The sequence below is a fragment of the Balaenoptera ricei genome, chromosome 16 (genome assembly GCF_028023285.1).
Source record: "Balaenoptera ricei isolate mBalRic1 chromosome 16, mBalRic1.hap2, whole genome shotgun sequence".
Lineage (NCBI taxonomy): Eukaryota > Metazoa > Chordata > Mammalia > Artiodactyla > Balaenopteridae > Balaenoptera > Balaenoptera ricei.
In genome coordinates this window covers 33,844,918-33,866,388 of record NC_082654.1, presented here as the reverse complement: position 1 = coordinate 33,866,388, position 21,471 = coordinate 33,844,918, and the positions used below count along the sequence as shown (strand labels likewise).

General features: G+C 41.2%; 1 protein-coding gene and 1 long non-coding RNA gene across 2 annotated transcripts in view; one reads left to right on the top strand and one right to left on the bottom strand.

The window, feature by feature from the left end:
• The first annotated feature begins 3,465 nt into the window (after positions 1–3,465).
• LGI1 (leucine rich glioma inactivated 1) overlaps positions 3,466–21,471 on the top strand; it is a 32,789-nt gene continuing 14,783 nt past the window's right edge. The window contains exons 1-2 of the mRNA XM_059900494.1: positions 3,466–4,148; positions 4,542–4,613. Of these exons, the coding sequence (XP_059756477.1) occupies positions 3,466–4,148; positions 4,542–4,613 (755 nt within the window). The remainder of the gene's footprint in view (positions 4,149–4,541; positions 4,614–21,471) is intronic.
• LOC132350902 (uncharacterized) lies at positions 3,647–8,857 on the bottom strand. Its single transcript, XR_009498042.1, has 3 exons — positions 8,801–8,857; positions 7,167–7,241; positions 3,647–3,802 (listed from the first exon to the last, which is right to left on the bottom strand). It is a non-coding gene; the product is annotated as an uncharacterized LOC132350902 (long non-coding RNA).

The following is a 21,471-nucleotide window of genomic DNA, read 5'->3' as shown; positions in this document are numbered from 1 at the left end:
TAGAGAGCTAGCCCATGGTCACATGGCTGGCCAAGTGCAGAGCCAGCCCTGGATCCCCTCAGCTACTCCTCCAGAGCTGGAACTGGGCAGTGAGCCTGCCTCAGCCAGGCCTCCTAACCTCCCTGGGCCTCCTTCCAGCTCTGCTTTCATCCTTTCTAAGCCCTTCTCCCAAGGCCCCCCCGTAATGCACAGGTGGGTTGCCAAAACTTATATAAAGGCTTCCAAGCTGGTGGAAAGCCCTAAGCTTCTACCCTCCCACTTCCCACACCCTCTCTGTGCCCTACCAGGGCTTCCCGAAGGAGGGCAGGGAAGCTTGGTCAGCAACAGGGCCCCATCCCCAGGCCCCTCAAGACTTCAGTATAGGGACTCCCGTGGTGGCGCAGTGGATAAGACTCCATGCTCCCTGTGCAAGGGGCCCGGGTTCGATCCCTGGTCAGGGAACTAGATCCCACATGCGTGCCGCAACTGAGAGTTCACATGCCACAACTAAGGAGCCCACATGCTGCAACTAAGGAGCCCACGAGCCGCAATTAAGACCTGGGGCAACCAAATAAATAAAGAAATAAACAAAAGACTTCAATATAGCAGCAACCTGCCCTCCTCTCACTAGTTCCCTCCTCAGTCCAATTCTGGAACCTGTAATGGTTTCTCCTCCCTAGAAGAACATCAGCAATCTGTTATTACACAGTTAAAATTGTGCCTGATCTTAGCGGGCGTTTTAATTGAATAAGAAATTCAAGTCTGGGCTTTAAATGCCATAGCACAAGAAAAAGTTACTGTCTTTTCAGAACGCCCATTGTAATTTCTCCTTAAAGAACTGCCCCCCCCCCCAACTATGGTCCTTTTTCCACTTGAACTGACAAACTGAACCACCAGATAAATACAGTTGCAAAGTGAAGTTATGGCTATGATTTCTTTCCTGCATTCATTTGGTCTCCTGGCTTAACCAAGTCAAACATGAAAGACTGCTCACCCTTTCTTTGATGGCATCTACAGAGCACAAAGCCAAGGGCTGATCAAGCCATCTTGATAATCTGATACATGTGAAAGTGTATCAGAGGGGAGGGAAGTATTCTGTTTGCCTACACAGATCAGTTTAACCAAGCATCTGCCAGAGTGTCACCCCATGCAGGGTGGTGGCCCTGCCACTTTTCATCTGTGTGACCCCTCAGTACCTCAGTCTTCCCATCTGTAACACACAAACACGCAGTAATTGGAGCCGAGAACTCTGAGGTCCCTAAAAGATCTCAGGGTTTTTATTTTATAGTTACAAAACACATCACTTACAAGTCAGAGAACTTAGGGCGTAGGTGATTGTTTGAATAAAAACCATCTTCTATAAAATTTTCCTCACATAATTATTTCACGGAGCAAGTTTCCACTGTGCACTCAAAGCAGGATTCAGTTTACAAAAATCTGACTTGCAGCCAACTTTTAAGTGACACTTTTACTGTTTCAAGTGGGGCTTGCCCATAGGTCATGGTTTCTAAAATCACTGTGATAGACTCCCTTCCTCCATAGAGTCCTAGACAGAGAAGCAAGAGTAGAATGCATTCTCAAATCATTACTTCTCTTTTCTTTCCTTGTTTTGTAAAAAAAAAAAACCAACAAAAAAACAAAAAAAACCCCAACATATTTACAAGCCCCCCAAAACTGGTTTAATGATAATAACCTACTGGTCCTTTTGAAACACAAACCAGATCCTATCGCTCTGCTGCCTAAAACTCTGCAGAGGCATCCTTGGTTCTCTGGGTGGTGGCCAGGCCTGTGCAAATGCTGCTTGCTCCACCTGGAATGCTCCTGCCAACCCTCTCTGTCATTCCCCCTTAACCTGGAGCTCAGCTGGATCATTGCCTCTCCAGGGAATTGTCCTTAACTTCCTTCATGATAACTCTGAGCAGGTGTTTGGAGTTTCCTGGGTTGAGCATGTCCCGATCGTGGCGAGCCTCCGTGCGCTGTGGCCGCTCATGAGGGCATGCTTGCCGTTCACGGCGGCGAGCCGGGCACTGTCCGGGCACTGGATTCACCCAGGGGTCCCTCCCTTCATGGAGCCTGCAGTCTTCTGGGTAAACAGACAGCAGTCAGATACGGGAATGACCATGACTGCCACCGCCCTCCTCTCACAGAGCTTACAGAGAAGTAAACGAGGGGCGAGCTCCTTACAAGAGGGAAAGGTTGGACCATCAACGCCTCAAGCTCCATGCAGGATGAGTTTATGTCATAATCACACATTTGCTTAAATAGTCCTTGTACTCCTTTCAGTCTAAGAAGCTGAGAGAAAAAGGACATCGCTGGCCAACTGTGCCAGCTTGAGGGATGGCCGCCTGCGGCGTGGTAAGAAGACCAAGCGTCTATTCCTCCATCCTAAGCATCTCCATGCCCACATAGATTATACCTCCCTGCCCCAAAGCCAGGGCCTCTTGTTTTTCTCTTGTTTAAATGAGTTTCCTTCTCTAAGGGTACATCCTCTTTCCCATCATACAGAAGAGTAACATAGCCTACCATTTGGATTTTTTTTTAATAAATTTATTTATCTATTTATTTAATTAGTTTTGGCTGTGTTGGGTCTTCGTTGCTGCACGGGGGCTTTCTCTAGTTGTGGAGAGCGGGGGCTACTCTTCGTTGCGGTGCGCGGGCTTCTCCTTGCGGTGGCTTCTCTTGTTGTGGAGCACGGGCTCTAGGCGCACAGGCTCAGTAGTTGTGGCGCACGTGCTCAGTTGCTCCGCGGCATGTGGGATCTTCCCGGACCAGGGCTCAAACCTGTGTCCCCTGCATTGGCAGGTGGATTCTTAACCACTGTGCCCCCAGGGAAGTCCCTACCATTTGGATTTAATGTTTGTAATATTTATGGAACATCTGCATTATCATGCCCATTTTACAGACAGGAGAATAGATCCAGAGGCACCATCAGCTAGTTCATGGCAGAACTGGACCCTAAAAAGCCAGGTCTCTGGCTCTAAGGTTGGCATTTTCCCCACCGTATCTCAGCCTCCTGGGCTCAGCCAGACCTTTCCAGAGCCCTAGAAACCAAAGTTGGCTGCCTCCTGCTGGCAGGGAGTTACTTCCAGGCTTCTGGTTCCAGCGCTGAAGAAGGGGGAGTGTGAGAGGTGAGGAGGGAGGGTTATACACAGAGGCAGTCAACGAACCGCTTCTATCTCCCTCCCTCACCTCGGGAGGAGGGAATGGCTTACACATGGGGGGGGGGAGGGTGCGGGGTGGATTATGAAAATCAATAATTTATGACAGTTAAGTGTCAGAAAAGTATTTACTCACATTCATTCCCTGAAAGTCACATTCTCCATGTGTTCTTGTTTGTCTTTCAGCGATGGCATCAGTCAGGTGGACTCAGCAAGAAATACCAAGGTTTTAGCCAAAAGCTGCAAAGGGAGAGAGTTTCATTTCACTTCATATTTCCAGCCAGGGCTGGCTCCAAAGCTAGCTTTTCTTACTAGGTTGATTTGCCACATGAAAAGCAAATTCCCAAAGGTTTCTGAGATTGCTGAGATCCGATGCAAGATGACTGCTCCCACCCACCAGCCCACCCACCCACTAATAAGACATAATGCCATCCTATTTTTGGTAACAATTAAAGGGCTCCCGGTGCAAGCAGAAAGCTGTTTATTTTCTGTTACATCACTTCGCTTTGCCTTCGAAGGCTGGTCTGTGCTCAGTGTTTTCGTGGTGATGCAAGTCCGCTCTCTCGAGCAGTTGGATCCCTCCCATCTCGCAGCACCTCACAGGTCTCTTCCCCGAGCATTGCATCGCTGGAGCGAGGAGCAGCTCACGAATCAGCTGCAGGTCCCTGTTTTGAAAAGCAGAGAGACAGAGGCAAAGGAAAAGGGTGGACTCTTATGTGACCTGGTCTTAAAGCAAGACAATCACCATCTGAATTCCAGAAGCCCTGTTCATGTTTGGGGATATTTTTTCGACTGCATGGAATCAGAGAGAAGCCAAAGGATGGGAAATGCCTGCAACCCCCTGAAAAGAATTGCTTATTGCCTGTGTCTCTTATCTGCGCTTCTGCTGACTGAGGGGAAGAAACCAGCGAAGCCAAAATGCCCTGCCGTGTGTACTTGTACCAAAGATAATGCTTTATGTGAGAATGCCAGATCCATTCCACGCACCGTTCCTCCTGACGTTATCTCATTGTAAGGCCCGTAAGCATTTTGGTATCTAATTTACAATTTAAAAATTCCAGCCGATGTATTTGGGGCTTTGTATGTATTGGTAGAAGGGCATGGGGAGAGATTCCTCTTGCACGCTTGGCCATTTGACAGGGCTAACATTTTGCTGCATTTAGAAATTTTGATTTTTATTAGCTGCTACAGAACATGCTTAGATATCTTCCACCCCTGAACATTATTATGAGAAACCTGTAGCAGATTCATCTCTCCTACTTCATCTGGGAAGGAACAGTATCGTACTTCATAAAATAGTGTCAAATAGTGACTGTTTTGCTAAACTGGATTAACATAAGATTTGTTCTGTGTGTGTGTCTCTTTGTGTGTGTCTGTTTGTTGTTTTGTTTTGTTTTCTTTCAGATCCTTTGTGAGATCTGGTTTTACTGAAATCTCAGAAGGGAGTTTTTTATTCACACCATCGCTGCAGCTCTTGTGAGAAATATTTATATCATGACTATTTTTAATATAGCATATATTTGGATAACCCTCTAGTAAAACGATCTCAATATTAATTTTGTCAAATGTGATTATATTTCTGGAGAGGAAAGGAATATCAGTAAAGTGAGTCAGATGGGTTTGTTTGCGACTTGACACCAACGGTGCGGATTGATGCTTGCAATTGTAAATTTGCTAACCTATAATGCTAGCTACTTTCATGGCTATTTATGAAGTTGTTGGAATGTTGCAACAATGATCTTCATTTCATTCCACCCTTTTACTTTCATTTTTGACTTGGGAACTTTGGTTATTTTACCCTGGAGTTTCTGAATTAGTCAATATAGAACCCAGCATAACATATGCGCTCAAGACGTTGTCCTCGGGGACCTGGGGCAGGCTGCTACTCTGTATGATTTACCATGTGGGGAAGAAAAATCTCAGTTCTTTCTAGGTAATTCCTTAAAATATTCATTCTCAAGTGACTGCTTTCTAATCTCATCTAATTTATAACTCATCCCCTTATAAGGAGGGAAAGAAAATATTAATATAGGACAGTGCAAAGGATTAGTCTTTGCTGTGTGTATTAAGTTAGCCATGAGGGAACCATATATTCAGTCTATGTCTGCAAATAGTCAAAAAATAATATTTGACTAAGAAATCAGATCTCTCCACAGTCATAATGTAACATGGATAATTTGTTCTGACGTGTAACGTTTGGCCACTGGAGTGTTAGTTCTTAGAGCAGGACCACATACGGGGGCAAGAGGTCCCCCCCGGTGCTCAGGTGTCAGGCCACAGACTGGGTTGTAGTTACCGGTTCCAGGGGGGGAATCAGCCAAATGTCCATCAACTGAGCTGTAGTTATCTTAACTGCATGATCCTGGACCCAAGTTTTTTTGCTTGTTTTCTGGTTTTTGTTTTCTTGCCTTAATTGGCCATTTTGGCCGTTTGAGGTTTTATATACAGAGGCAAACAGCATGGATTTGAAATGCGAGAGACCTGTGTGTAAATCTCACCCTACCACTCCCTAGAAACTAGACATGAAATTATGTGCAAATGACTAACTCTCTCTGAGCCTCAGTCTCCTCATCTGTAAAATGGAGGTGATGACACCTTGAAGAGTTATCAGAGATAAATAAGATTTAAGTAGATAAAATGCTTGGCATAGGATGTGACAAATGGTTACACATTTTATAAATGGTAGGGTTTTAACTTTTTACATAAAGCTAAAAAAACTTTTTAAAAAAATCACTTAATCTATTGTTTCGTCTACATGAAATCCCCAAACTGGTTTGACTATTTCATTTCATAAACCTGATCAGGTGTTTTGACATTATGTAATAATGTTGGCTACTGTCCTTCTACTAGCTAATGTCTTTGAATGATTAACAATTGAGTAGAACATTCCTAAGTGATTTATCTGTTTGATTGATGGCTAATAGTGTGATTAGGGGAAGTGTTAGTACATCAAACAAATTCAAAAAAGACAGAGTCTTTAGCACAGAAAGGGGCAAAGTCTTCAATGCTGGGATCCTTCCGTAGGATAAGAATTGGTTGTATGTGAGAAAGTGATCAGTTGTGCCTATGTTATTATTTGTTAAATACATAAATGGCTCATTTTGAAAGCATCTTTTTGTTGAGCTAAGGCACCTCTCTCTCCCCAGGAGAGTTAAATAGATCAGTCCTTAAAATTCGAGAAGTGTCAGTTGACATATACTACTCAAATTCCAACACTGGATGGTCGTTAGCTGTGACACAGAAAGCCTGGATCAATCAACCTCATCAGTTAGCACCTCTCCACTTTGTGTTTCTGCTGGGTGGACCCGGCCTCAGCAAACACAGATGCTGGACAATGTTATAGAAATAGTTACCGGCTGCTGCAGAGTAATGTGATTACACGTATTTAGAATCACAGAGGATAGCCAAGGAACTGGTTTTTAAATAGCCCACACCGAGCGTGTGTGCCATGCCCCTGTGTTCCATGCTTTGAGCTCCTATGGAACATTCCAGCCCTTATTTCTAAAAGCAGTTCAGTTTTCAGAAATAACAAAAGGGCGAGTCATTCTTGCCCTGGATGTCCTTACTTAACTCACATTGGCTAACCTCAACATGGCAGATTTGTGCCAGTGCTGATCTTATGCAAAATTGTCCAGGGTCAGAGTTTGTCTCTGATCTCCAGCATCCTGTTTCCTAAAGATTTTGCTCCCCATTCTCCCTGTCCAATGTCCTCTGTTTCCTCCTGTCCTCGGGAAAGGGTCTAATAAGCGCATTTTCACTGAGGAGAAAATAAATGAAAAGTCTCCAAGTATGAATAGGGCCATAATCATAACAGTGGTGGGAATGCATGGCTCACAGACAGGAAGAGTTTTTCTGTAGGACAGGGCCATCCACTGCCCTGAAAGCCCCCCACTGGAACAGGAAGACCCAGGGGTCTTATTTGCCTTTGCATGACTTTTGCCATCAGACCAGACCTGGATCACACCAGCCATTGCTTGGGGTTTGCAATGAATTCTAATGGTATTTGTGACCGCGGATTACCAAACTGACCTGTCATATCCTGTGAAGAGATAAACTTCAGAATCGATTCTGCTTGATTGATGTACAAAGGCAGTTGGTTTCTTGCTAAGTTGTGGAAAAGAGAAAAGAAATGACCCATTCCCGTCGCCGACCCTAACAATCTGATAATTTCATTATGGCCCCAAATGCTTTTTCAGACCTTCTGCAGAAGGCGGGATGAGAAGTACTTTTTGAAATGTCAGCCTGGGGTACTGAGGGAAACAGACGTAGTGCCTCCTTAAGTTACATATAATGTTTTTGGCGAAAAGATTCTGGTAGGCCTTGGCTGGCAATGTGTGTTGGAGAACAAGAAAAACAAAAGCCCACACTCTGTAGAGAGGAAGAATAAAATTATCCAATAAAAATTCATCAGATTAGTTATACAAACCTATTTTTTTTAAAACACCTATGGTTTTAAACAATAGCAACAAAACCTTTCCCAAGCAAATGTAATTTCATTCATGTTTCCATAGGCCTGCTGTGAAACATAACCAATGGGAATGATTATTCATTCTAGTCTGTTTTTAGTGATAGGGAGTGGTACTTGTAGTGAAGGCAATTTACAGAAATGTGTTTTCACACTGGACAGTCCTGTTCTTCTCAACCACAGACTAAAATCCCCAATGATATAGGCTCATTACAGAAGTAAAATTCAAATTTAAGAGTATAAAATGTGGCCACATTGCCATTTGTTGATAAAATTTTTAATAAACTAAAGCTATCCAACGCTAAAGAGAGTTCTATTTGCAGGGAGTAAATTACAGGGTTAGGTTAGTATCATGCACACAAAAAAATCTTTATATAAGGATTTGGTGTAACCAGAAAAAATTCTATTTATTCCAGTGAGATTTGATCTTGTCTGAAGCAATAGAATTGATCCCTCTGGGGAAAAAATATCATCATTTCTTTTATTAATCCACAATCAATACATAAATATATAGCCCATAAGAAATCAAAAACTAAAAAACAGACAAGCAAACAGCATGAACAAGATAAATCGTAAGTCCATCCTTACTAAGATTTTATCATTCAGTTCTTCAAAATATTATTTGTCCAGGGAAAAATATCCATAGCCTATCTCACCTTTACAGTGATTAGCCTCTTTTTCTATTCCTCCTTATATGACAAATGTAAGAAACATTTAGCAATCTTCAGTGACAACTCAAGCCAAACCTATCAGCTAAGAGAGCTTCTAGAGGAATTATTGGCTGGTTATGCATGAGCATGTTTTGGTTTGTGCCCAGTTGATGGCCCACAGGGACCAAGAAGTAAAAATTTCAATCACCTAGGCTGTTTTGTCTACAATCTGCCCAATGACCCATAGCTCTGATTTTTAACTTCTTAATTAATTAATTGTTGTAACTGTGCACACAGCCCTGTACAACAAATGTTTTCTCTGAAAGTGTATTTCATTCTCTCAATTATTCAAGCAAGAAACTTAGGAGTTACCTCTCCCTCATGTCCACTTTCAACAGGAAACAGCATGAGAATCTGCCATCTCCTCTTCACCCCAGGACCATGGCCCTAACTGAGGCTGCAATCACTGTTCTACAGGCTGCTGGGGAGCTTCTGCACTGGTCCCCCCCGCTTCCGGTCCCTATCCTCCCCACCTCCATCAGTGTTACCTTCTTGAGGCGCAGATCTCATCATGTCACCCTCATGCTTGGAAGCCTTTAACGGTTCCCTAGAGACAGAGAAACATCTGAACAGCTGAGTTGGTATTAATAGAATTTGGCTATTTGTCTAGGGTCATCTCTCGCAGTATTGATCGCACACACACATACACACACACAACACACACACGCTGTAAGATCCATCCATACCAGCCTGAAGTACCTCTATTTTCCCAGGCTCTGTAGATTTTACTGATGTCTGTAGTTCTTCCTGTCATTTTTAGAGCTAACTGTGCTTGTATCTGCCCTTGTGGCTCACGGAGGATTCTCAATAGCCAAGGCCCTAGAAAAGAGCCTGGATGTTATAAGCTTAGATCTTGCTTACTATATGTTTGTTGAATTCAGTTCATATTTTATAGATTTTATACTAGGGATTCCTGTTTTCCTATCAGTAGATAGTCTCGGTCATGCACCTGCTCTTCTGTATGTTTTGTATACACAATCAGATTTCATGTGAATTAATAGAGTGGACGTCTGGAAAGTGGGCTGAACCAAAAAAAAAACATGAAGAGATATTTGTTCATGACATTATGATGTCAAACTTCTTCAACAGATATTTCCAGTGTACTGGAACTTAAAAGGCAAAGCATCCAAAATCTTTCTCTAGACCCACCTCCTGAATCCCTTTTGTCTCACTCTTATTTCCTCTGGGTCTTTGACAAGTACCAAATCATATTTGCCGCCCAGGTTCTCTCCCAGCTTTGACTAGCCTCTCTCCTGTGAAGGTTCAAAGTCCCCCCTTCATCCAGTCTGACAGGACATCCAAAGAAAAATGTTGGTTAAGCATTATTAAGATGAAGAGCAAATTTGTGAACACAAAGAATGTATCATAAGGCAGTCATGATAAGCTCTCTCATTTTGTTCAAAATGATATTCAGTTAATTGGTGAGGATGGTGACTCTTGCCCATTGTTGAGCCTATGGCTGATATAGGCTACAAAATGATCACAGGGCATTACAATGACAGCTGTGATGTCAAAATGGCTAACCCTGGTGAGCTGGCAATGTGGCAAGTAGCAAAGAACACAGGTTTTGTGGTCAAACAGACATGGGTTCAAATCCTCACTCTGCTGCTTCCTAGTTCTGTGATTCGGGGCAAGTTTAACCAAGCCTCATTATCTGCAACTACAAAGTGGGCAATAACCATAGTACCTGTTACACAGGATTACAGTCAGGATTCAATGAAACCGTACATGTAAAGCACTTGGCACGGTTCCTGTAACTCAATAAACATTAGCTTTTATTATAGTTCTGAAAATCACTTTAATTTGAATGACCTTAACATCAGATTAGCATCTGATTGTATAGTTTGGGTTTGCCTACAGTGCTAGCTTTAAAATTTTATTGTTCTACGCATAGGTCTCCATCAGAACCTTCTAAGAAATCTTTCTTCAAATACTTCTCACAAGAAACATGAACTATTTACCTTTCCGAGAATGGGAGGGGAAAGGAGAAGCAGAACCCTTTCACTTCTTCCTCATGAAAAAACAACTGGAACCGTATTTTGTAAACATGTCAAGTTTTGTTAAAAATAATTAACACTGGCCAGTCTTCAGATGAGTAGTTCTGTGGTAAGATGGAAAGAAGCCTGAAGAAGAAGTCAGGGGACTTGGGTTTGAAATCCAGTTCAGACAGTAATGGGCTGTGTGACCAAGTATCCCTGGGCCTCAGATTTTATATGTAGAAAATACCAGAGACAGATTAAATTATGGTTCTCAAACTCAAATGCCCAATGGGGGTTGGGGTGATAAGGTAAATGAAGGAAACAGTTGGGTATAAGACAGTAGGGAGTGGTAGTGACTGGGGTAAACCAGACAAGACATGTCTTATCTAAAAATGACATCTTCAGTTTCAACTGATTATTGCTGATGAGAATGTGGCACATGAATATGCAGTCTTATTTTTTAAATTTTCAGGGGAAGGCAGAAATCTGGAGGCAGATTTTTTAAACAGGATGAAGACCAAACAAAACATATGTAATTGGCATTTTGAGACCTTCATGTTCAATTAACTAAGGTCTCTTTCTGCTTAAAAATTCTATTGTATTCTATTCTATTCTACAAACAGAGTACTGTTTGTAGAATAGAATACATAATATAGAAAATGGCCTTGTTAAAGAAAAGGACAAAATTTATTGTATGAATTCTAACAAACCAGTAAATTACATTGTTAAATGAAAGAGCTTCATTCTATGGAACTGACTATTATAAAGTTATTATTAGAATAATAATGTAGTTCCCAATTTCCCAAGCAGGTCCACTGGGACTTTACCAGGACCTCCCATGGTGGCTGATGGTAAAACAATGTTTCAATATCCCTCCCATGGGGCAAGGACTGGAAAGGAATTGTTGAGCCCATTTACATGGCAGGATGACAGGTGTTTGCCTGTGTAAATTGTGATTAAAAAACAATGAGCCTTTAAAAAATAAACAGACTAGAATTTATATGCACAAGTAACTCCTGACTTGCAGAGAATTCCTTACGGGAGATCAGAGATTCTTCCTAACTTTGCTTCTATAGCTAAACGTTTCTAGATCTTTGAGAATTGTCTTCACTGCCAGTTTACAAGTCATACAATAAAACCATGCAAAGTTTTGTTAGGGGATATTTGTCATTTTTGTATTGCCTGATGCCAAGCACTGTATATGTCTCATTTTTTATTTCATCATCACAATAACCCTGTGAAGAAGTGTGATTATGTCCATTTTGCAGATGAAGCACTAAATCCTAGAAGGATTAGGTAACCTCCACGATGTCACACCCCTCATAAGTCGCAGAGCCGGAGTGTAAACCCACATCCTCACTTTTAACTACTTCTCTCTGCTTCCTCTTGAACATGAATAACTGGGCTTAACTTTGCATAGCTTTGCTCCCCAAATTGAATCCCCTCTCAAAGGGTTAACCTTTGCCATTAGTGAGGATATGCAGGGGATGTGTCCTCATTCCTGGAGACAATCATTGACAAGCCCTTGCAAAGAGTGGCCCGCTGCAAGAACATCGAGTTTCCCTAGGGTTCAACTCTCCTTTGTATGTGTAAACTCTGGTCTCCTTCCTTTGAAAGAGAGAGAGAGTGAAGAAAAGAGCAAACAGAAAGGGACTTATATACTTTACAGTTATATCTTAGACCAATGTTTTCTAAACTTGTGTCCTATAGAACAGTTGTCCTGAAAAAAAAAAAAGAGTTCTGTGCTCAAATAAATTTGGGAAGCTGTCCATTCTATCCCTGCTTGGCTACTTGCAGTGCACCTTGGCTTAGAAAAGCCTCTGGAATTATTTTATGTTGTTTTCCTTTTCTTAACCTACAGTAGGATATTGGGAATCTATGCCTTCGGTGTTCGCTTTATTTATTTATTTATTTATTTAAAAGAGCTTCTTTTTATTTTTTTATTATTTATTCATTTATTTATTTATTTATGGCTGTGTTGGGTCTTTGTTGCTGTGCGCGGGCTTTCTCTAGTTGCAGCAAGCGGGGGCTACTCTTCGTTGCGGTGCGCGGGCTTCTCACTGCGGTGGCTTCTCTTGTTGCGGAACACGGGCTCTAGGTGCGCGGGCTTCAGTAGTTGCGGCACATGGGCTTAGTTGCTCCGCGGCATGTGGGATCTTCCTGGACCAGGGCTCGAACCCATGTCCCCTGCATTGACAGGCGGATTCTTAACCACTGCGCCACAAGGGAAGTCCCTTGCTTTATTTATTAGCTTAATTATTTATACCTCAGCTTGTTCTAGAGAGGCTTGCTAACAGAGCTTGGGCGGGTAGAAAGAATCCTATCTTAAAGGATCCATTAAACCATCTATCTCCATATAAGGAGTGACTCACTGCCAGGCTCTCCACCTGGTCAAGCAGCGTGGCACACTCTGCTTCTTTGGGGACCTCCCAGTGGAGCTCCATCTTTCAGAGGAAGTAGATTATCACTTGCAGCCCATTCAACAGGAAAAAGCCCCTTGAGCTTAAATTTACACTCTAACTATTTTTGTTTTGAGAGGATTCCCTCACAGCTATTTCCCAAATGGCTAATCCAGCATTTCCCCGGGTATACACACTGTATGTAAAACTCAATGATAAAAGGGTCCCATTATCAATAAGATTGGGAAGCTGCATATTTAAATCCCTTTTGAAGAGTCTCAATTTACTTAAGGATAGAAAGATTCGTGTAATTAGGAACCCCGAGTAACTTCATTTACCCACTTCCCCCAAATTTATTTGTCTGGTTTTTTATGTTGTTGTTCATGTAAAACCTCTTAACCCCGTAAAGGCCTTGTGTTCCAGGGACTACACTCTGGGAACTACTGGGCAAGGCTAGCCTAGATTTGTAGCAGATACTGGGCAGATCTGATAGGACTGAAAAGAGGAAGCATGGCCTTGCCCATGACCATTACCAGTCCAGGGGGAGATCATACCTGGGCACAGAATCCCAGCTCTGCCAGTTACAAGCTTCAAATTACTTTACCTCTCTCACCTTGGGTTTCGTTGTATTTTAAATGGAGACTATAAAACCTACATTATAGTGTTCATTGGAGGATCAAAATGAGTTAATAGATGGCAATCTGATAAAGATGAGGCTTGGCATAGAATAGGCTTTAAATACTTTAAATAAAATTTAAGTCCCTCCTCCTTTGTTTTTTAGGAGCAGGGAAATACAGACTGAATTTACAAACAACATCGGGAGGGTGGGCTGTTGACTAGTTATGCCAGTGTCTATAAAGGAAAAGTTTTGACTATCCTGGGAGGAGAGGTAATGAACTATAAAACCAAAGGGGTGGGCCCATGCTCAAGTCTTTGCTAGTGTGCATGCCAAGAATATTCCCCAGGGAATCCCTGCAAATCTAAAATCTACATTCTAAACCTGGCGCTGCTGCTGACAAAAGATGTGGCCTTGAATAAGTCACTTAATTCTGCGGGCCTCAGTTTCCTCACCTGAGGAATTGAATAGCATATCTCTCTAGGGTGCCCCCCCTCAGACTTATGAGAGCAAAATTAAGGTTATTCTCCATCAAGCCAGGTCGAAAAGGTGGTGGTCTACTTAAGGATCAGCTGAATTACATTGAAAATGTTTTCCAAGGATGAAAGTCAAAAAGAACTGTGACATAATGCGCTCATATGTGATGTTCCCATTTTAATGTTTTCCTATCTTAAGAGCATATTTTAAAATATTCAAATGTAAATTATTCAAGTGGCACATGCACTTAGAATGTGTGCATTTAACTAAAGTTAATCATCAGCCTATTACTAATTTTCATTCAACCAGTCCTATTCTTTTGGATAAAGGAGAATATTAGTAACAGTTAGAAGGTCTGAATCATTTAAGCAGAGGCAGCTCTAAACAAGTTGGCCAGCCCCTCCAGCTATGCCCTCGAATCTTCCAACAGCTGTAACCCATGCATCTTGCTCTCTCATTTACATATATATGCACATATACACATACAGGCACACATATGTACTTGGAAGTATGTTTACGCAACACTGCCCATGGCTGCCTAATTCCCTGGACAACGCTAGTAACAGTTCTCTTAGGTAGGTGACAATCTCACTGGACCTCAGTTTCCCACTCTATATAACTAAGGTCCTTCACTAGAGCTAAAAGCTCTTCCAGCTCTGATATTTTATGTCTACGATCTTTGCTGAGCTATTTCTTGGCAGAAGCATTGGAGACATGCTCTTATACATTATCTCATGGAATTCTTAGAATCTTCCAGGAAATCTTTTTGTTACTATCATTCCTATTTTAACAGATGATGAAATAGATTTACCTCCTTGATGTATCATTTACATAATAAGTGGCAGCCACAAACTTAGAAACCAGATTCTCTATTCTATGTCTAATCAGTGCCATCTCTAAGCGGCAGCCCAATGCTGGCTGCTCACTCTTCTCTTCTTCATCCAGAGTAGCCCTTACTGAGGGGGGGTTTATGGGAGAGCCCCCTAAATCATCCCCCCTCCATAGCTGCAAGAATCTGCTTTGGGCTGGAAGATAAAATGCAGACCACTTGTGGAACAATGACAATTCTGATGGCAGTTAAGATGTCACGGGTGACTAGAGAGAGTCTGAAGAAGTGTCATTAGAGCCAGGGGGCCCTGATGTGACCAGATGAGCAGTCTGGTTTGAGACAAGGGGAGATTTTCCCAGCAGGGTTATTCCTCCCATTCAGCCATCTGCAGACCTGCCTCCCCACAATGCCCCACTCCTCACGTAGAGGCCATGCCTACTCTTCCATGAATGAAGCCTGCAGCGCTACAAGCCTGACGCATACATCTTTCAAGCTAGTTTAGACCCCTCATTTGACAACATAGAGAGAAGAAGTGATGTGCTCAAGGTCACACAGAGGATTTACGGCCAAGTGGGAATGAAGACCCAGGCTTTGCGATTCCCTCTGCAACATGCTCCTTCCCTAGTCCCTAGAAGAGGTGAGAAGCCAGGGCAAGAAACCACTTTAGCAGCCCATCAGCCTTGGCATCGACACATGTCCCTCCTGCCCAGTTATTTTACTCTTGTGGACCCCCAGCTGGACGTTGGGCAGCCTTAGCCTTGACCTCCTTCTAATGTAGCTAGATCCTCATTCTGTGATCCTCTGCTTCTTCCTTTACTTCTCTATTGCTGATCCCAGCACTTGAGCTCCATGCTAACCCTATCACACTCTTCTCTGCTCCTTTTGAATTAAGTGTTGCTGGTCCTAGCTTTTCAACTAGGAACCCCCTAATAACCTTTCAGCCTTGGTGTTAATTTATTGCTTATGGAGAGATGTGACCCACTGCTACAGACAGTTGAAAATAGGTAGTCAGAAGGAAGAACTGGAGCTCAGGATTAGCAGACATTTTACAGATCTCATCCTCTGGTCCCAGTGCAATATTAATTTTAAATTATGAAAGCTTTTTTTTAAAAAAAAAAACAAACTATCATCAACAGGAGATTTTAAGAATATTATTCTAAATATTTGTTGAAATCAAATATGCAATTTTAAGAGATTACATTTAAAATTTACTGGATGCTTTACATAGAGGTAAAGTCATATTTCTAAATATTGATACTTTCATTTTAAATCAGAAAGAATAAAAACATATGAATTGAGCATGAAACAATACATATTCTAAGGACCTCAAAAGAAAATAAATAATAAACAGAAAAAATAATAAATTAGGAAGCAGTGGGAATAATAAGTAAATCCAAGATTTCATTTTTGGAAAAACCCAATAAAATAGCAGACATTTGAAGGAAGTAATATGTACTCGCAAGTGGCGGGGCGGGGGAGGGCATTAATTATTCAACAACAGGCTTTGGCAAATTTGGGTAAATATCTAGGCAGGAATCAAGGCAATGTCTCACCTCACATCACAGATAAAAGTAAGTCCCAAATAAATTAGAGTCCAAAAAAAAAGCTTAAGGAGGGAGGTTTAGGTAATATTTCATTAATATCAAGGTAGGAAAAAACATTTTAAGAATTACAGCAAAGAAAGACTATATAATAGAAGTTGATATATTTTGTTAAAATGTAAAACGTCTATATGTTAAAAATAATGATTCAAAAGGCAAATCATAATCAGTAGGGAAAAACTCAGCATCAAATAATAAAGGAAAAGAATAGGTAATATCCTTAGTAAATAAAAGGTGCTTAGAAAGCAACAAAAATGGTCAAAGGACATGATTTCACAGAAAAAGAAACAAAAATGATAATACTAAGTGTTGGTAAGGATGTGGTAAGAACAGGCCTTTTTATATTCAGAACTGAACATGTAATTTGATACAAGTTAGTAATAAACTACAGACATACAAACCATATACAATCAATAATGCTGCTTTTAAAAATCTATCCTAAGTCTATTCTAAGGAAAGAATTAGGAATATGGAAAAATACTTGCATGAGAGGGTGGTTATGGTAGTGTTTATAATAGTGAAAATTGGAGTCAACAATAAAAAAGTTAAATCCCGATATCTCCATAATACAAAACGTACTCGTCTGTTAAAATTATATATTGAAAATGTATTGTCCTGAGAAGTTGTTCTTGAAAAAATAAGTACATTAAAAGGAGGACACAGAACAATATAAAAATTATTATTCCAATTTTATAAATATATACATGTATATATCATATATTTATTATATATACACATATTCACATCTTTAGGTAGTATGATTACAGTGATCTTTATTTTCTTCTTTAAGCTTTTCTTTATTTTCCAGAATTTCTACACTGAGCATATAGCGTCCTTAAGCAGAATACACTGACCTGCCTTCAGATTTTTAAAATTCTTGACTTGAAAAAAATACAAGTTGACATGATCTTAACGTGACTTTAAGACTGCTTATTTTGAGTAATTAATTCCTTTAAAAAAGGAATTATGATTTAATTAGATTTCTTAAATCTGCATAAGCTGAGTAGTGTTATTATGGTTGTCTACCGGAATGTGGATGTTGTATCACTATGTGATCCGGGTCCTATACTGAGAGACCACCCAGTGTGTGGAAAGGGCAGTAGACCAGGAGTCTTGGGCCTCGTGACCTTGGTCAAAGCTTTTAACAGCCCTCTAGGCCTCAGTTTCCTCCTGCCAAACAGCTATTAACACCTACTCTACCACTTTCACAGAGTTGTTTCAAAGACCAAATAAGATAATGCAGCAGGAGTCTATGAAATACAGGCTATTATGGAGGCAACAATCATCATTTAAAGAATGAGCTATTGCCTGCATGGTATTGATAGTTGATATGTATGGTCTTAAATGTCTTTCTTGATAAGGAAATATACACTCCCTTGGTTGCAGAGGAAAAAAATCCTCCCCACACCTCCTACACTCCGTTGTTTTCATACTGCATTCATGAGACTGATGGCTAAGAGACCTAAGTGCACAGCCCTTGCAGGGAGGGTACAGAAAGGACAAGGTGCATCCCTGTGTCCACCTCCACCAAAATTCTAGGGAACAGTGCCTGCCTTTTTCCCTCCCTAAGAATAGAGGAAGTGGCAGAGACCTCAAATGTTCCCACAGGATCAGGGGCAGAGGGCAAACTCTACATTATCTCTGCACCAACCTACCGGATGGCCGTTTGGCAAGTGTATGGATAGAGATCTCTGATTTGTAGCTCAGGGTAACCAGTTCATTCAGACAGTACACTTATCCCCACCCACCCCTCCATGTGCTACTTTTGTGAGGGCAGTTGTCAAATCTGAGTCATATTATTGTGGACTCCTGCTACCCGTAGTTATGGAGGCAGGACAATCCACAGCACCTCTGTGTACCAGAGCAACTATTCCAGCCACACCTGCTGCAAGGAGCACAGGCCCCCTCGGTCACCACAGGTAAAGGAAGGCTATTGTGGCTGACCAGAAAGTTTACCATATGCAGCCCTGGCTGTGTGTAAGAGACACCTGGGGAGCTTTTAAATATCCCATGCCCAGGCCACACACCAGGTATAGAATTTAACCAGAATCCCTGAGGGCGAGAACCCAGTATCAGTATTCTTAAAGCTCCCCAGGTGTTTCCAAGTGCAACTAAGATTGAGAAGCACAGGTGTAGGATCTAACACAGATGTGGGCATCTCCCTGCTCCAGCCTTCACACACACTGCCCTTTGTGAGGTCTCCTCTGCATTCCACTCTCCTCTGCGTGTGCCTTGCACAGTTTGCCTGCCATGGAGCTAACTCAACCCGAAGGCCTCTTCTCTCCTTCAGCTCCTCTGCTGGCTGGTTCCATCTGTTTGTGATTCCAAATCCCCAAGAAGGGATTCATCTTCAGCCCAACTCACCTTTTTGAACCAGACTAGTTGGGCCATGGGATGCTGACTGACCCCAGGATCAGCTACTCTGGATGAAGAACGGAGTCCTTCTTGTTCTCGTAATTTATGAAAAGGGACAGAGGTCATGTGGTATAAAACTTGGCCACCTTGGTCTGCCCCAGATCTGTTTTGTGTGAAGATGGGGTGAGGTGACACAGTTTCCCTTAACAGGGACTTTGGGATTCTTTAACACATCTGGCTCAATAACAAATCATGATATTGAAATCAAACATTTATAAAGGAACCCATACAATTTAAAGATTGGCATTTTACCCCCTTTATATCACAGGACCTTTTAAAGTTTTTCTAAGTATATATAGGATAATAAAATGGATAGCCTGCTCAACTATATTTAGAATGCATGTATAAATTTACAAATCTTTGTCCATGGAATCCTTGTCCAAAGAAAATTACAATTGAATTTAGAATCTAAGGACTAAGATATTCATTATTATCTTAGCCAGAGGGATTTGTTTTAGCTTTTATAAGAAAACTTTTTATTGAAATATAATTTACGTAAAGAAAAGTGTGCATACCCTAAGTGTACATCTTGATAGTTTAAATTAAGACAATTTTTTTAGAGCCGTTTTAGGTTCACAGCAAAACTGAAGAGAAGGCACAGAGATTTCCCATAGACCCACTACCCTGACACGTGCATAGCCTCCCCCATCACCAGCCTCCTCCACCAAGGTGGGATGTTTGTTACAACTGATGAACTTACTTGATCACCCAGAGTCCATAGTCTACATTAGGGTTCAGTCTTGGTGCTGTACACCCTATGGACAAATGTACAGTGACATGTATCCATCATTATGGTAGCACACGGAGTATTTGCACTGCCCTAAAAATCCTCTATGCTCTGCCTATTCATCACTCCCACCCCTGCCATGATTTTTTATAAAGTTAACACCCTTGTAACCAGCACCCAGGTCAAGAAACCAAACATTATCATTACCCCAAAGACTCCCTTTGTGCCCCCTTCCAGTTGCTACTCACCTTCGAGGGTAAACCCTATCTTGACTTCTGCCAGCATAGATTAGTTTTGCTGGGTTTTGTTCTTTATATAAGTGCAATCATGTAGGATGTACTTTATTGCATTCTGGCTTCTTTCCCTGGACTTAGGTTTGTGAGATTCACCCATATTCTTGCGTGTTGTTGTAGTTTTAGCCAGAGGTTTTGATCCTTATGAGCTAGTTCAGCAAACACAATTTAGCCAGGAAATATGCTCAGGGGTGAGGACCCAAAAGTCAATAAAGATAAGCCCCTGCTATAAGGAACATTCAATCTAGTAATGTAGTAATGACCAGAATTTAATGTAAAGTAAATCCTTCTTTATTTTACAAATGTTTATTCAGTGTCCACTATGGGACAGGCACTATTACAGGTGCTAGGGATAAGCAATGAACAAGCAGATAAAAATTCTAGTGGAAACCCTGTTTTAGTTCCCTGACATGTGTGGGCTAATTCTGCCCACTAATATCTATATCCTACCCTGTTATGCATATGATTCAACATAAGGAGAACTAGTGTTAGAAGCCATTTCTTCCAGTGACTTGGAGTGAGTGATTTTGAAGCCACTGGTCCAACCACGGGACAGTTTGCAAACCAGTGAGCATGGGAGGTATTTCTCTGTATCTATTTCTGCCTTATTTCATTCTCTCCATCCTTGATGCTGCCTATACAGAATGAAACAAAAATCTGGAACCTAAGGAAGACTTTGGATGGTAGCTTACCTTGGAGTAAGGCTGAGCAATCCTCTTGTTTCCCAGAACCATGAAGTAAGAAGAGACAATTGCCAAAGTTGTGACTGAAATCATAAAACTTTGAATTTGTTTGAATAACTATGGGCATCTAGTATGTATGACTATTCGATAGTGTTGACTCTTCAGAGTCTAGTGAATCACTTGAGTATAAAGCTATGTATGATGTTGGAAGGAGAAGGGATAGAAGAGAATCCAACATCATTCCAGGAATGATAGCGTAGGAAGAAATGCAAGAGATCATCTGGTTTTGTTTGTTTGGTTTGTGTTTTCCCCCATTTTTACAGAAATTTTCAAGCATATATAAAAGTAGAGATAATAGTAAAATTCACTCCCATGGACCTAGCCTCCAGCTTCAGAAATTACCACCTCATGCTCAGTTCATCTCTAACCCACTGCTACCCCATTCTCTCAATATTTTGAAGGAATCCCAGATGTCAAATAAGTTATTCACAACTGTTTAGAAAGTGAGATCTCCTAGTTTTAATCCCCTTAGTTAACAGGCTCAGAGAGGGTAAGTCACTAAGTTGGTTAGTGGCAGTTATTTTTAACCCCTACACCTCAAAAATAAAAGTCAAAAAGTTTACTAACAGAGAATATTGGACTTTACATAGTACAATTAAACAGTACGTATGAGACATGAGTTGTCAAATTATGTCAAACTTCTGGTCTGTCCCATGACCACGGTCACATTTTGGACTCTAATTACAAGTGAAATATGAGGTTCTCCCATATGAAAACCTTAACACGTAGACTAAATGTCACTTGAACTCATTGTAAATTTGTCATCAGTACATGTAAAACTTTATTTTCAGTTTTTATCAAAACTTTATCTAATGAATTCCGTAAATTGTCACTCTAAAAAAATAACTTTGTATTATTTGACCTATAACCACCTCTGTTAAGCCTCCCATTCAGAAAAAAAAATTCTTCGGGAAATTCAACAGGATGTGGGGAAAGCTGGTTGATGTTCCTTTTCATCAGTTATTTTGAAACCAAATCCCTTTGGATTTTGAAATTGCAAATAAATTTGTCCAAGTAAAAGTATTCCTTTTCAACTATGTAGTAATAAAATGGGTCTGAGACTCTTCCTAAGCCTCATTG